The sequence below is a fragment of the Pogona vitticeps genome, chromosome 6 (assembly GCF_051106095.1).
Source record: "Pogona vitticeps strain Pit_001003342236 chromosome 6, PviZW2.1, whole genome shotgun sequence".
In the NCBI taxonomy this organism is placed as follows: domain Eukaryota; kingdom Metazoa; phylum Chordata; class Lepidosauria; order Squamata; family Agamidae; genus Pogona; species Pogona vitticeps.
This window is the reverse complement of record NC_135788.1, coordinates 27,099,870-27,113,051: the sequence shown is the minus strand read 5'-3', so window position 1 is coordinate 27,113,051 and position 13,182 is coordinate 27,099,870. Positions and strand designations below refer to the sequence as shown.

General features: G+C 39.6%; 1 protein-coding gene across 1 annotated transcript in view; it reads left to right on the top strand.

The window, feature by feature from the left end:
• COL28A1 (collagen type XXVIII alpha 1 chain) overlaps window positions 1-13,182 on the top strand; it is an 81,394-nt gene that overhangs the window by 41,820 nt on the left and 26,392 nt on the right. The window contains exons 15-22 of the mRNA XM_020781814.3: window positions 2,465-2,533; window positions 2,978-3,046; window positions 4,149-4,217; window positions 7,358-7,426; window positions 8,184-8,255; window positions 10,123-10,191; window positions 10,916-10,987; window positions 12,874-12,942. Of these exons, the coding sequence (XP_020637473.3) occupies window positions 2,465-2,533; window positions 2,978-3,046; window positions 4,149-4,217; window positions 7,358-7,426; window positions 8,184-8,255; window positions 10,123-10,191; window positions 10,916-10,987; window positions 12,874-12,942 (558 nt within the window). The remainder of the gene's footprint in view (window positions 1-2,464; window positions 2,534-2,977; window positions 3,047-4,148; window positions 4,218-7,357; window positions 7,427-8,183; window positions 8,256-10,122; window positions 10,192-10,915; window positions 10,988-12,873; window positions 12,943-13,182) is intronic.

The following is a 13,182-nucleotide window of genomic DNA, read 5'->3' as shown; positions in this document are numbered from 1 at the left end:
GACACATCTGTCCTCAGCAACACTAGTTGTTCTCATACTTTCAAAGGGGCCTTATTTTCTCAGAGTCTCCATTCCACACAACATTTCACTTAACTTTAAAAGCAGTTTCATTCATGATTCCATGTTGGAATGTTCTAACACTAAGGAATGTTCTAATGAATCTCTCTAGACACTTGTGTCTTCATGGACCATCAAACGGCTTCTGGAAATAAAATAAGTGAACTTACTGAGTAACCAAACAAGTTTAAAAATATTACAACAGTGATTAATTGTGGAAATTAAAGCAATGTTTTTGTTATGTTCCCACATATATCCTGTATTCGAAGATATGTACCGGAAGATTCACAACCTCCTGTGGTTTGAGATATCTCACTTGTTTTTCTACATGATTTCTCTCCTTCCACATGCAATATACAAATCTTTAGATGAGTGAACTCTATCAAAACAAAAGGGAAAAAAAGTAAACAAGATCCAAAACCTTTGGAATGTAATTAAATTCCAACTCACCCTATCCCATCCTCCAGGTCCAGCGTTATTGTATGGTTCCTTCAGTCCATCTATTTATTTTGATATTAGGGATATAATGTTCCAAAAGAAGGCTCACAGAACATTTGTGTGATCAAAGAAACTCTGTGGTTACCAAGCAAAATGAGATTTAGTTTTTTAAATAGCTGTTTTGTGATTTTGGTGGAGAACTGAGTTGTCAATGGCTGTATCAATCCTGCACCTGGATATTTAGGAGTAGAAGTAGGGTCAATCTGAATGCTATGAAAAGTAAGGAGATGCTGAAACAACATGATGATGATGTGCCGTCAAGCTGATTTTGACCTACGATGATCATTTCCATAGTTTTCTAGATATAAAATACTCAGATGGGGCTGCCCTTCACTTCTTCTGAGGGTGTCCTGGGACCCGGTAGTTTGCCCAAAGCTACACAGCCTGGCTTTTCTTGCATAACATTGACTGATCAATGCAGGAGAGACTAGAGACATTTTGCTGATTGAATTAGCCTGCCCACTTTATGCAGTACCAAAAACCAGCCAAGTTATTTTGGCACTAGAGGCACAAAATAACACAATCTTCCAATCTCTGGCAGTAAAAATAGAGCAAGAAACTAACTAACCATTTGCTGCCCTTTTGTGATGCTCAAAAATCTGTTGCCTGAGGCAGCTGATTCACTCTGCCCAGTGACAAAGGATGGGCTTGAATTATGAGCAATAAAGTTCCTTAATGATTTTTTAAAAACTCTTTTATCATAGCATGTGTGATGAGTTTAAACCATGTTTAAACTGAAATAGTGAGAATTGTAGTACAAAATGTGTGGAAGGGTCCAGATTGCGAAGTCTTGTTTCAAGTAAAATAACTATAGTGAGCTACTGACTGGACTTTTAATGGTGTTTGCATAAGACTTGTGTTGTTTGCTACTGTTAATTATGTCTAACTGACAAGGTGCCAGGGCACTTCTTAATCACTAATCATGTGCCCAATTGCACAACTGAGATACATCATAGAATCATTGATACTTGAGTTGGAAGGGGCCTATAAGGCCATCGCGTTCAACCCCCTGCTCAGTGCAGGAATCCAAGTCAAAGCAGATCTGACAGTTGTTCGATTTTCTCCTGTAATTGGCTCCGTCATCGTATTACTCTAACAGTTTGGAACTTTTCCCCGATATTCAGCCTAAATCTGGCGTCCTGTAGCTTGAGCCCATTATTATGTGTCACCTTGTCAGTTAGTTGCAATTACCCATGGCAACTTACATAAACTTTACATGAATACCAATAGGATTCTAGCCACTTTGTTTTTGTAATGAGGTGTAGCACAGTTTCAACCAAGAAAGAATAAAAGGGAAAGTAACATCATTGTATTAGTGCAACGAATTACATTTTCAAGTTACTTTTGAAAGTTATTTTTAAATAATATTTTAGGCATTTAAATTGATGTTGATCTGAATTTTTCCATGCCATTCTCATCAGCCCTAAGGGATTTTTTTTAAAAAAAAGAAGACAAATGGCCAGCATCCACTTGATGATTTACATGTGCATACATAAAACTGCATAAGTCACAATAGCAAATTGCTACTATTGAACAACATACTGATTTTCTAATAAGGCACATGCCCAATTGTACAACAATCATAAGCCTCGTTAATGCGATTGGTGCCTCATTAGTTGGCAGGTGTTTGCAGCAGCAATTTAGCTTAGTACACATATGTCACCAAAAGAGTCTGTCCAAGGAACAATTGTGAGTAACACAATGTAATTTTTAAAAATACGTTGAGGAGAAATAGCAATGAATTCCTAAAACATCATAACAAATCAGGGGAACAAAAAGGAACTATAAAACATAGCTTTGAGTAAATGCTTGTAAATATCTGAATTGTAATTAGATTTACATGCATGGTTTTTGTAGCTGAGAACTGACCAAAAGGGCTTAAATCATTATTAATGTTCAATATTTTCAGGGTGAAAAAGGTTCTGAAGGGCCAAGTGGACCAGTTGGACCATCAGGTATCTCCATCAGAGGCGAAAAGGTACAATGTATAAAGCAAATTGCTGTCAATTGTATCCCTGAAGCTGAATCATAGGCATGGAAGCTTGCATATGTGGACAATTCTTCTAAGAACTGAAGGGTAGAGAATAAATTTGAGCTGTGTGTGTAGGGGATGGGTGGGGGAAAGAATGCACAAAATATTTAAAGGATAACTGTCTAGGTCGTGAGATAGTCTGTCTATGATGTCATTAGCAACCACATAATAATTGCGATGTCACTGCATCCTGATTTGGTTTTATTATTTCCCCAAATGTCTCTTGTCCCATGGTCCTTGTCCCCAAGGATGTTGTTTTCAAATACTTTGTGAATTAATATGCAATCAAGAATGTGCAAAAGGCATTACAAAGTTACAAAAAGAGGAATGAGATGTTGATTATGGTGCTTTGATGAAAACTTCAATTTATAGTACTTTTTTTTTATGCAGGGAGAGCGAGGTATAGATGGACCACCAGGCCCAATGGGACCACCTGGATCTAGTATCCAAGGCAATCCGGTAAATAATGTGCATCTGGGCGATTCTTGGTTTTGCCTAAGTATTTTTGTTGACTTCTGAACATATGAGCTATGAATACTTTATTCCTCTTGAGGGCAACTCTGGGGGACATAGCCAAAATAAATTTATTGATCCCTTTGGAATTGTCTGATCCCCATGAATTTCCATGTTTGGATATCATAGCTAAAGACTCACTTTGAGAGCCTACATATTTGCATCCTGATTCATATCTTGCTGAAGCCAGCGCAATCTCCTTCATACTTTACCATTAGGTGGGTAGCTATCCCAGCCCTGGGTTTTTCTAAAAATGGAAAGGCCTCTCAACCCATCATTGTATACTGATGGGAATATCAGGAAATGTTACCCTTTGGACTGGAGGCAAGCTATAGCATTTTAAATAGTTTTATGTATGTTGACGGGGCACCATTTAAAAAAAAAATTTTTTGCATGTCATTTCATGGGAAGCATTTCAGATATCCAAAATCTAGTTGGGCAATGCCATTACAGTATTAGGACTGACCAAAATGCCACAGAAGTGTGCAAGCTCTCCAGTGCCCCAGAGCATTGCATCAGGCAAGGAGGTATTTAGAACAAAAAGGAGACAAAATGGGCAGTCCAAAAATTAGGCTAGATATTGCAGCCATGAAGTCTGCAAAACTTAGTCCAAAGGTAAATACTGCCGATGCAATTAATTACTAGCAGGTTATAATTACGCCTCACATTATACTTGGATTATACTTAGCTCAGTAGATTATGTTTACATCAGGTTATACTTAGCTGTGCATAAGTACAACCACGGTGTAGGAGCCTCTCTTCTGCAGACTGTCATTCTCCATGTAAGGTGCATGATGAACATGTTGGCCGAGGAGGCAATACTAGCATGCTTCCCCTCCTGATAATCTTCAACTTAGATTTCTGAATGTCAGTGTGAGGTTAGTGGTTTAGTGCCAGTACTGGGATTCACAGCAACATGTACTGTATCTATGACTTATTCTCCCTTCTTTATCATTGGCACTTGTAACATGGTTTTCCTGTACATTCCTGTCAGCAATATTAGTCTCAGAGGACAATTTTAATTAGCTGAACCATTTGGGTTTTTCAGGGCATTCAAGGTCTAAAAGGTCAGCCTGGTTTGAAAGGGGCACGAGGTGTGGGCCTGCCTGGACCAAAGGTACTATCCTTAAATTTATTTATTAAAATATGCAGAAACATATTGCACTGGGTGACAGTAACAAACTCAGTGTCAAAGGGCCTGTTCTGCAGGCAGTTTGCATTCAATGGAGGATGATGTTTTACAGGCTGGTTTTGTGAACAAGGTGTTTTCCACAGTAGAGTTATCTGTTGACATCTGTGTTATGTGGAAAAATAAGCATTAGGAAATTACCGCTCCTTACACAGGCACTGTCTGGAAGTGTAGGAATGAAAGATAGAGGATCTGAGTGCCATTTTTAAAGATATAAAGATGCTTCAAAAATCAAAATTTCCTGTGCCTAGAAACCAAAAAGAACTTTGCTTGGCTTTTTGCTATACAAGCACGGCCTGCCAAAGCCATTTTGTTACTGGGTCGGAAGAGAATATGGTACATTCCACGTACCCAATTCAAGGCTCATAGTCCCCAAAGGTAACCATGCTACTCTGGGTGATGGGGCAGAAATCCACACAATCCCGCAAACACCTCTTCCCATCCTGAACAGTAACAGTACAATAAAAAGAAATAAAATAACCAGAATTCACCTGTTTTTTTCATGAAACTCCAGATCTGCTGCCTGGGGTGGCTCCCTCACTTTACCAAATGGTAGGGCCTGCTTTCGAGCAGTAGATCAAACTGGATGTGAGGGGGCAACCATGGACATCCATGAGCCATTCATATGCAAAGCAAAAATAGTAGTAGAAGTGTCTCATCTTTACATAAGAATGGGCAACTGTTCTCCTCCCACAGACGTTGGCGGCTTATAATTCTCTTCAGGCATAGCCAAGAGAACCAATGTGTGGTTATGTGCCATCAAATCACTTCTGACCTATGACAACCTTAATAAGTTGAGTTATGCTACACATTTAATTAGTGGTTTACTGTTGCCACTCCCAGTGAATTTTCATGGCCAAGTGAGGATTTGAACCCCAGTCTCCTGAGTTCTAGATCAATACAATATGCACTATACCATGTAGGCTCTCAACACAGAATCCATAAATATCTGGAGGGATATACTGTATTTTTCGCACCATAAGACGCACTTTTCCCCCACAAAACAGGGGGGTGGAAAGTCTGTGGGTCTTATGGAGCGAAGAAAACAGATTATATTTTCCTGTTTTCTTCTCCTAAAAAATTGGTGTGTCTTATGGAAAGGTGCGTCTTATGGAGCGAAAAATACAGTAATTGCTCACTCCTGCTTTACATGAAAGAAATGTATGTGCAGCATAGTGGAAACAAGTAAAAAAATCACAGCCATATTTTATACTCAGATGTACTCAGCTACTTCGGTAAGTAAGGCAGGTTGGAAGAAACTTGCTAAGTAGCCACATGTATCACGGTAAAAGGTGTGAGGATTAAATGTTTTGCTCCCTTCTTTTGCATATAAATATAACTTCCCCGGTTATGTTTGAAGGGGACAAACATCTGCACAACATAAATCACTGTCTGATCATGTTGAGTTGGTCCTTACTTGGAAGTAGCATCGGGATGTCATCCCTGTATAACTTACACTACTATCCATGCTGAGAAGGCCTTTTTAAAAACAAGCCTAATCCAGTATTTTCCAATCTGAATGCCCGACAGGCTACAGATGATGAGACCTGCACTCCAGCACAGCTGGAGGGCAACAGCTTCAGAAACCCTGGTTTAATGTCCAAGCAAATTGAAGCTGATATTGCACCCGTGTTTTGGATAAGTTCCTCAGGAAATAAGAATTGTACTGATGAAATGTCTATTTGCTTCTTGCTCTAGTCCTTTGTGAATCACAAAAATAGAGAACTTGGAAGCACATAGAAATAATATACACCCAACCCTCCTAGCTCTGTTAAAGAATTCTTTTCTGTTCAAAGACACAAACATTTTTGAGCGGTAGAACTTGATGGGAGGTAACAGAAAGACAAGACAGGTTCTTTCCCCCCTCCTTTTCTTGGAATGACATTCCAGCTTTGATCTCTGTGGAAAACATCCAAAATATCAGTGGGTGGATTGCTAAGAGTTCTGCAAGACTGTGTTCTGACCAAAGTCTCAGACTTCCATTCAGCTGTCTTTGAGTTGCTCTGGCTTCAAAAACCATAATGTCATATATTGGAAGGCCAGTATTCTTTGCAACTAGAAAAGGGTGCCATAGGCAGTAGCTGTAGTTTGGAATGTAGTTTTACCTTTGCTAGTAGTGTTTCCTTTCTTCCCACAGTTGGCACACCAAAGCAGGAAACTGCAAATTAAATTGAGTTTCAGGATACTAGTCGAGAAAGTTGGTGGATAGTGATGATACTTGTAACTTCCACTTTTCTAACTACAATGGATTGTGTTAAACCAAATCAAAATGATTCAAATGTTATTTTTACAAGCACCTGCACATCCTTGCTTTTGCTTTTTATTAACAGCATGCAATTGATCTCCAACTGCACATGTTTCAAAATTACGTGTATGTATGTGTGTACTTCTGCCCTACAGAGTCAAGTAGCTGACAGTTCCACACAGCCTACTGTAGTTTTCCACAACCTAGTGCTCTGCAAATGACTTATATCAGTCATTCCCAACCTTGAGTCTCCAGATATTCTTGGACTACAGCTCCCAGAAATCCTGGCCAGCACAGATAGTGGTGAAGGCTTGTGGGAGTTTTAGTTCAGAACAACTGGGGACCCAAGGTTGTTCTCTAAGACCACTGTCTTAGATAACAAGATCATGCTGATTTGGAGGTGCTGGGGGTTATAATCCCAGTACATTTGAAAGACATCACTTTGAGGAAGGCCGGTCCGCATATTTCTTGCAGGAACACTTGATCTTTTGGATTTAAACAGCCAGAATTTTCCAGGGATTTTATTAGTTGTAGTCCTAAAATATAACTTTTCCAAATCTAGTCTGTGCAGCTATTAATGGCATAGGAGTCACATTTGAGTACTTTCTTGCATATCCTTCTTTAACAAAACCTCACACTCTTGCAATTTGTTTTATCGTTTCCCACTATACTTTTAATGTCATTTGTAAGCTGTAATGGGAATCTGTTCAAGGATATGTTATAAATAAAATAATAGAAGTTGGTACATAAATTAAAGAAAGAAGGCTGTTGGTTAATAGAAAATGGAACAAAGCATGTAATTAAATCTGTTTATTGTTTCAAGGGTCAAGAGGGTGCACCAGGACTTAAAGGAGAAGTAGGACCACCGGGAGTTGGACTACCTGGACCTAAAGTGAGCCTGCTCTATGCGCAGATGTTTTGGATTTATTTCTTTCAGTGGCCGGTTCAAGTCATTTTGCTGCCTGAAGTGAAGAACAAAGTAGCACCTTCTCCACTTACAGAAACTCTCCAAACTACCAGTTGACTCTTGCTTTGTTGGCAATGGGATAACAACCTCTGTCATATAAAGGGCAGTTCAGGGGAGGAGAATAGTCAGAGGGGCTCTACAGAAAAATGCCAGGGGATTGTCTGCTTCCACAACATCTACTCCTTGAGGAGGTTGCCTCACTATCCTAATGGTATTCCCCTTAGCAATGGAGCTCCCATTCATTTGTCCTCTCTTTCTGGACCCAGTTCGTCGAACTACACAGAGGGAGATGACAAGGCACATGAAGGATGCTGTTTTGTCTCCCTGTTTTTCTTGCATAGTTGGAAAGGGGCAGTGAATAACGAGTGAGGCAAATGATGTTCAGCAGTGAACTGCTTCAGGGTGTGGGTCTCGACAGGTACCCAACAGTGCCCATCTCCGATACAAGTCCCGAGTAGGAAAATGTAAACAAGATATGGTCCATAAAGCTTTGGTGCCTCTTGCATTGCTGATGTATCAAGATGATCTAGAACCCAGTATTTTCAGAATAAAAGAAATAATACTCTCCTAACCTGTGAGCCCACCAGGACGTATTTCTGGCATTAGCATAAAAATAACGAAGTGTCCTTCCCGGAAGAATCTTGAGTCTGTATTGAAACTTTGTTTGGATCTTCTTTTATAGGGAGAGCCTGGAAAAGCAGGATTTCCTGGAGAAATTGGGAAGCCAGGATTAATGGGAATTCCGGGGAAAAAGGTAACTAGGTTTTGATTTTGCATGCAAGTGTTTTTCTAAAACTAAAGGTTTGGCTTCACATGCCAATTAGCCCTTCTCTCTGAGTGGGTACCACAGACTCATCCACAGATCTTCAGAGAGTCATATCTTATCATGCCAGTCATCTGCACTCAACATTCTACAATAATAATAATAGTACCTCTAAATGAACACATGTGCATTGGGGATTAAACGCTACCTCTACCAGACTTTTCTATACCATAGATATGTGAATCTGCTTGTCCATTGCAATGATGTTCTTGTCATCCCCCAACAACCGTTTGTGAAATAGGTGCCATGAAAAAAAGCATCAATGTTTACATATATTTTCACGACATCCACTTCCCAGCGTGTTATGCTATTAAGTATTTGACTGATCAGAAGACAGTCCATGCTTCTGATGAAGGTGGGCTGCAGTCCATGAAAGCTTATGCTAGTCTTTAAAGTTCTACAAGTTGTCTTTGCAGTAAGAGACTAACATGCCATTCCCAAGGTGAAACAGCACATCTGTTTCCTATATATTTTGATGTGGTTTTTTAAAATAAGAAGATATTATTGGTATGTCTGCCACTAAAACCTCAGTGTGAAGGCAGTAACATATTACTTAACTAAGGACATAAAACTTTTAGATCTGTCTATCCAACACTGAGCAACATCTGTGTGGGGGAAGCCCTTAAGCCAACATCAGATAAAAAGTACCCTCTGCCTCTTGTTCCCCGGAAGTGATAGTTACAAGTACTGTATATTGCTTGTGCTACTAGAAATAATAGGTATAGTCATAATGACCAGTAACAGTTCGTCATTGAATTTACCTAATCCCACTTCAAACATGTCTAAAGTATCAGGTATTACTAGATTAGTACAACTAGTGGTTTACATAGTCTAACAATGTCTGTGATGAAGTTTCCTGTGAAGGTCCCACCCTTCACTTATGTTGACTGCCTGCCTAGTGCTATTGTTCTGTAAAAGTGTGTGTGTGTGGGAAAGCTCTCTATGTCATGCATAACTTTACAAGTCATGACCATCTCACTGGCCATCTCTTTTCAATCAAAAAAGCACTGAAGGCTTTAGCCATTTGGGTCACCATGTTCAGCTCTTTTTCCAGCTCTAAAATGTCCAATTACTTGAAGAAACTCTCTTCAAGCACGCCCGTAGACCATCTATAGAAGCCCTTCTCTGAGTGATCCCCAACCTCTGGAGCAAGGAAGGTGGTGCTGGGGGAAACAGATGATATCTACCTTTGGGAAGCTTTACTCAGGAGGCCCTGATGCCTTTCTTGGGTTTTTTTCCCCCAGTGGCAAATAAAGAGAAACTCTCCAGACTGTGAACTGCTGGATAGCTCAGTGGCTTAGCCATCTGGCTGTGGAGCCAAAAATTGGGAGTTCAATTCCCCACTGTGCCTCCTTGACATGGGCTGGACTTGATGATCCATTGGGTCCCTCCCAGCTCTGTAGTTCTAAGATGATGATGGTGGTGGGACACCGTTGTCTACCACACTAGGGCAGCAAGCCAGTTTAGCGGTCCAAGAGAAATAGAAAGGCTGCTATTACCCCACTTCTTCACCTGACGCAGCTACTTTACTCTGCCAGTGATATGATCATTATCTATGGTGAAAATCTATTTAATTCCCAGCCTTTTGATCCTAATTGTGTGCCAAGCTGCCTATATTTTTAACTGCTTCCTGTTTTATATACTGTAGCTGAAGGGCTTTCCCCTATTTCATTTCATTTTTTGTCAGAAATGTGAATTTGGAGGGAGTTTTATGTTGTCTGTCCTGAAAAGACAGTTTTATAGAAGGGTGTTTTACAAGCACTGCGTGAAATAAATGTCCTTGCCTTATTTGTATCAGGGGGAACAAGGACTGCCCGGTCTAAGAGGCCCAGAAGGAATCCCTGGGAAAGGGGACATTGGTCCAAAGGTATGATTTAAGATGTGCGAAGTAATTAATTTAAGGTGTGTGAGAGGAAGTGGTGAAGTAAAAAATCTTCAATAAACAAAACTTTTGCAAGCAGAACAAAAGCTCCCTCAGAAACAACTGTTACAAACTCTGAGTATTACTGACCCTTTTAGAAAACCTTTGCGAGATTTTTACCTAATGGGATGTGTGCTTGTTGCTAGCCTCTAGTTTAATTATTTCCAGCACAACATATTAGGAGGTTTTGTTACTTTCCAGCTGTGGCAGACTACAGTTCTGCATGAGCAAAGATACCTTAATCTAAGGATTACCTTAGCCCAGAGCCTAGGCGGAAAATCAGTTTTGGACTCTAATTCCCAGAATTGCCCATTGCAGTTCGTACAGGCCACAATTCCTACTGGCCACACTGGGTGAGGGATTCTGAAATCTGAATGCTCAAAGTACCTTTTCTGCACCCTCTTCTGTCCTGTGGTTCAGATGCAGTCCATAGAATTTCCCTTCCTTGACCTGCTATAATTGGTACAAACCTGCCCTAAACCTGTTTGCGTTTTCTATTACATAGCCTTGTTCTGAATTATGCATACAGATAGAAGTTTTGATTAACCCATTCAGACTAAGGCCAAATATTTGTATTTTTAGTTTAGGTGTTATAATGTACAGTCAGACAGAAGCAGCTCTGCACTGATACCATTTTGGTTTTGTTGTGCTTTTTATTTCTTTTTAACAGGGTGAAGAGGGACAAAAAGGTACTCAAGGACTGGATGGACCAAGAGGTAGTCCAGGTCCCCCAGGGCCAAAGGTATGTTTAGTTCATTTACGGGTGGGTTCTGTATGCTGAAAGTACATCTGTGTTTAGTTTATCAGACATAGTTCATACAATACATGGGGTGGCAAAATGGAGGCCTGGACTGTTTTTGTAGCCAACTGGCTCTAGTAGTAGTAGTAGTAGTAGTAGTAGTAGTAGTAGTAGTAGTAGTAGTAGTAGTAGTAGTAGTAGTAGTAGTAACAACAACTCCAGGAAACCTCCAGGAGAAGATGTTCATCTTTTAAATAGGGCTGTTCTCCAGTATTTCACACCCCAAAGTTTGCCCACACCTCATGTAATACATCTGGAGCCTCATGATTTACATATGCCAAACTAATCCCCAACTGTTCATACAGCTGTTGAAATAATAAAAAAAAGAAACGGTCTGCACAGGGAGGTCTCTGGTACTAGTTTAAGGATTTCCAAATAAAGAAAAGGAACAAGATTTTCTTAGGATCATGAATATTAAAGCTTTATTCATGTGCCACATAGATATGAAAAAATGAATGTAGAGTGTCAGAATAATGTAATGTCTACAACAAATCTAGTCCATCATTCTAGACCAGTGGTTCCCAAGCTTGGGTAACCCAGATGTTCTTGGACTGCAATTCCCAGAAGCCTTCGCCACCAGCTGTGCTGGCTAGAGTTTCTGGGAGTTGCAGTCCAAGAACACCTGGGTTACCCAAGCTTGGAAACCATTGGTCTAGAATGATAGACTAGGATTTGGCAGACCCAGATGCTGCTCACCACGAAACTAGCAAACTTGGCCAGTCACTCTCCTTCAGCTTTACCTACCACAAAACACTCTTGTGCAAATTATGTGGGGACAAAGAGATTCATGTTCATTCCTTTGATCTTAATGGAGGAAAAGCAGGATACAAATGCAATAATTCGCTAAATAAGTAAATAAACTATATACCCTCATATCACCAAAGATGCAACCTCCTCATGCAGGTTGTCAAATTAGAATTTGTAAAGAAGAATAGCGTTCATTGTTTTTAGCTGAGTGACTATTTTAACGGGTTTATTGTTTAATTTATATTAATGGTATTTGCTAGCTGCTTTGAGCATTCATTTTTAGTGGAAAACTGTGACAGAAATGTGATAAAGCAAAAGCTTAAAGAACTTTCAGGGCAGTTTATAATTTTATTATGCAGCCTACACATTGTCAATCTCATGGATGTAAAAATAAATGTATAGAATACATTTTAAAGTCCATCAACCTTTTAAAGAAAAAACTATAATGGGAGATTTTTTTAAAAAAAAAAGTAGACAGACTGCCTTGGTGTAGAAAAAAGAGATGATCCTAGACTTACTTTCTAAGGTACAGAATAGTATTTCCTTTTATTACACATGGATGAGAAACTGTAGAAGCTGTTGTGGCTAATTGATGGCATAACGGGCACATATTGGCCATGTGCCTAACATAATTTAGCTGCCGTTAGCCATTTTGTCTTCTGTGCTCTTGCATCCACACAGTAAAAAGCAATAAGTAGGGTTCTAACCATTGTGATTCAATGACTTATGAATTAAAAGGCAGATGTGGTCATTTGACTGAAGATGTAACCATATTTCAATTAGACTTACTGAAATATGTGGGACTTACGTAGATCATTGTCCACACATCCCATGGATCTTCTCTAAATATGAACAAGCCTAGATCCAACCCATTAAATATCTGTTTAGCAAGATACCTGTTTATCATGCTTTCATGTTCCAATTAGGCAAAAAAAATTTTCATCATCCTTTAGAGATTCAATAAGAAGCCAGCCTATATGGACTTGTTGCCATTTTGTGAATATGTTGCTGTTAATATATACAAAACAAATATACAGTATTTGACATCCAACCGCAATGATTAATTTCTTCTTTCTCTTCAGGGTGAGCCTGGAATCAAAGGTACAACTGGTAATCCTGGCCCTTCAGTTCGTGGGCCACCTGGCCCCAAGGTAAATGACTTGCTATTTGACCTAAATCCAGTTGCCACTCACAGCTAGAGGGGATCCATGGAACCATTGGGGGATATGTAATTATTGATTTAACAAATTCCTTTTGATTTGGAGGGGCTACTTTAATGGGAACTAACAACTGGAGTTAAGCCAGTGGTTATCACAGAAAATAACTGGTATAAGTCAAGGTATATTGAGATTGGGCTTGTACTGTATAGGAGGAGTGCTGATAAGACCATA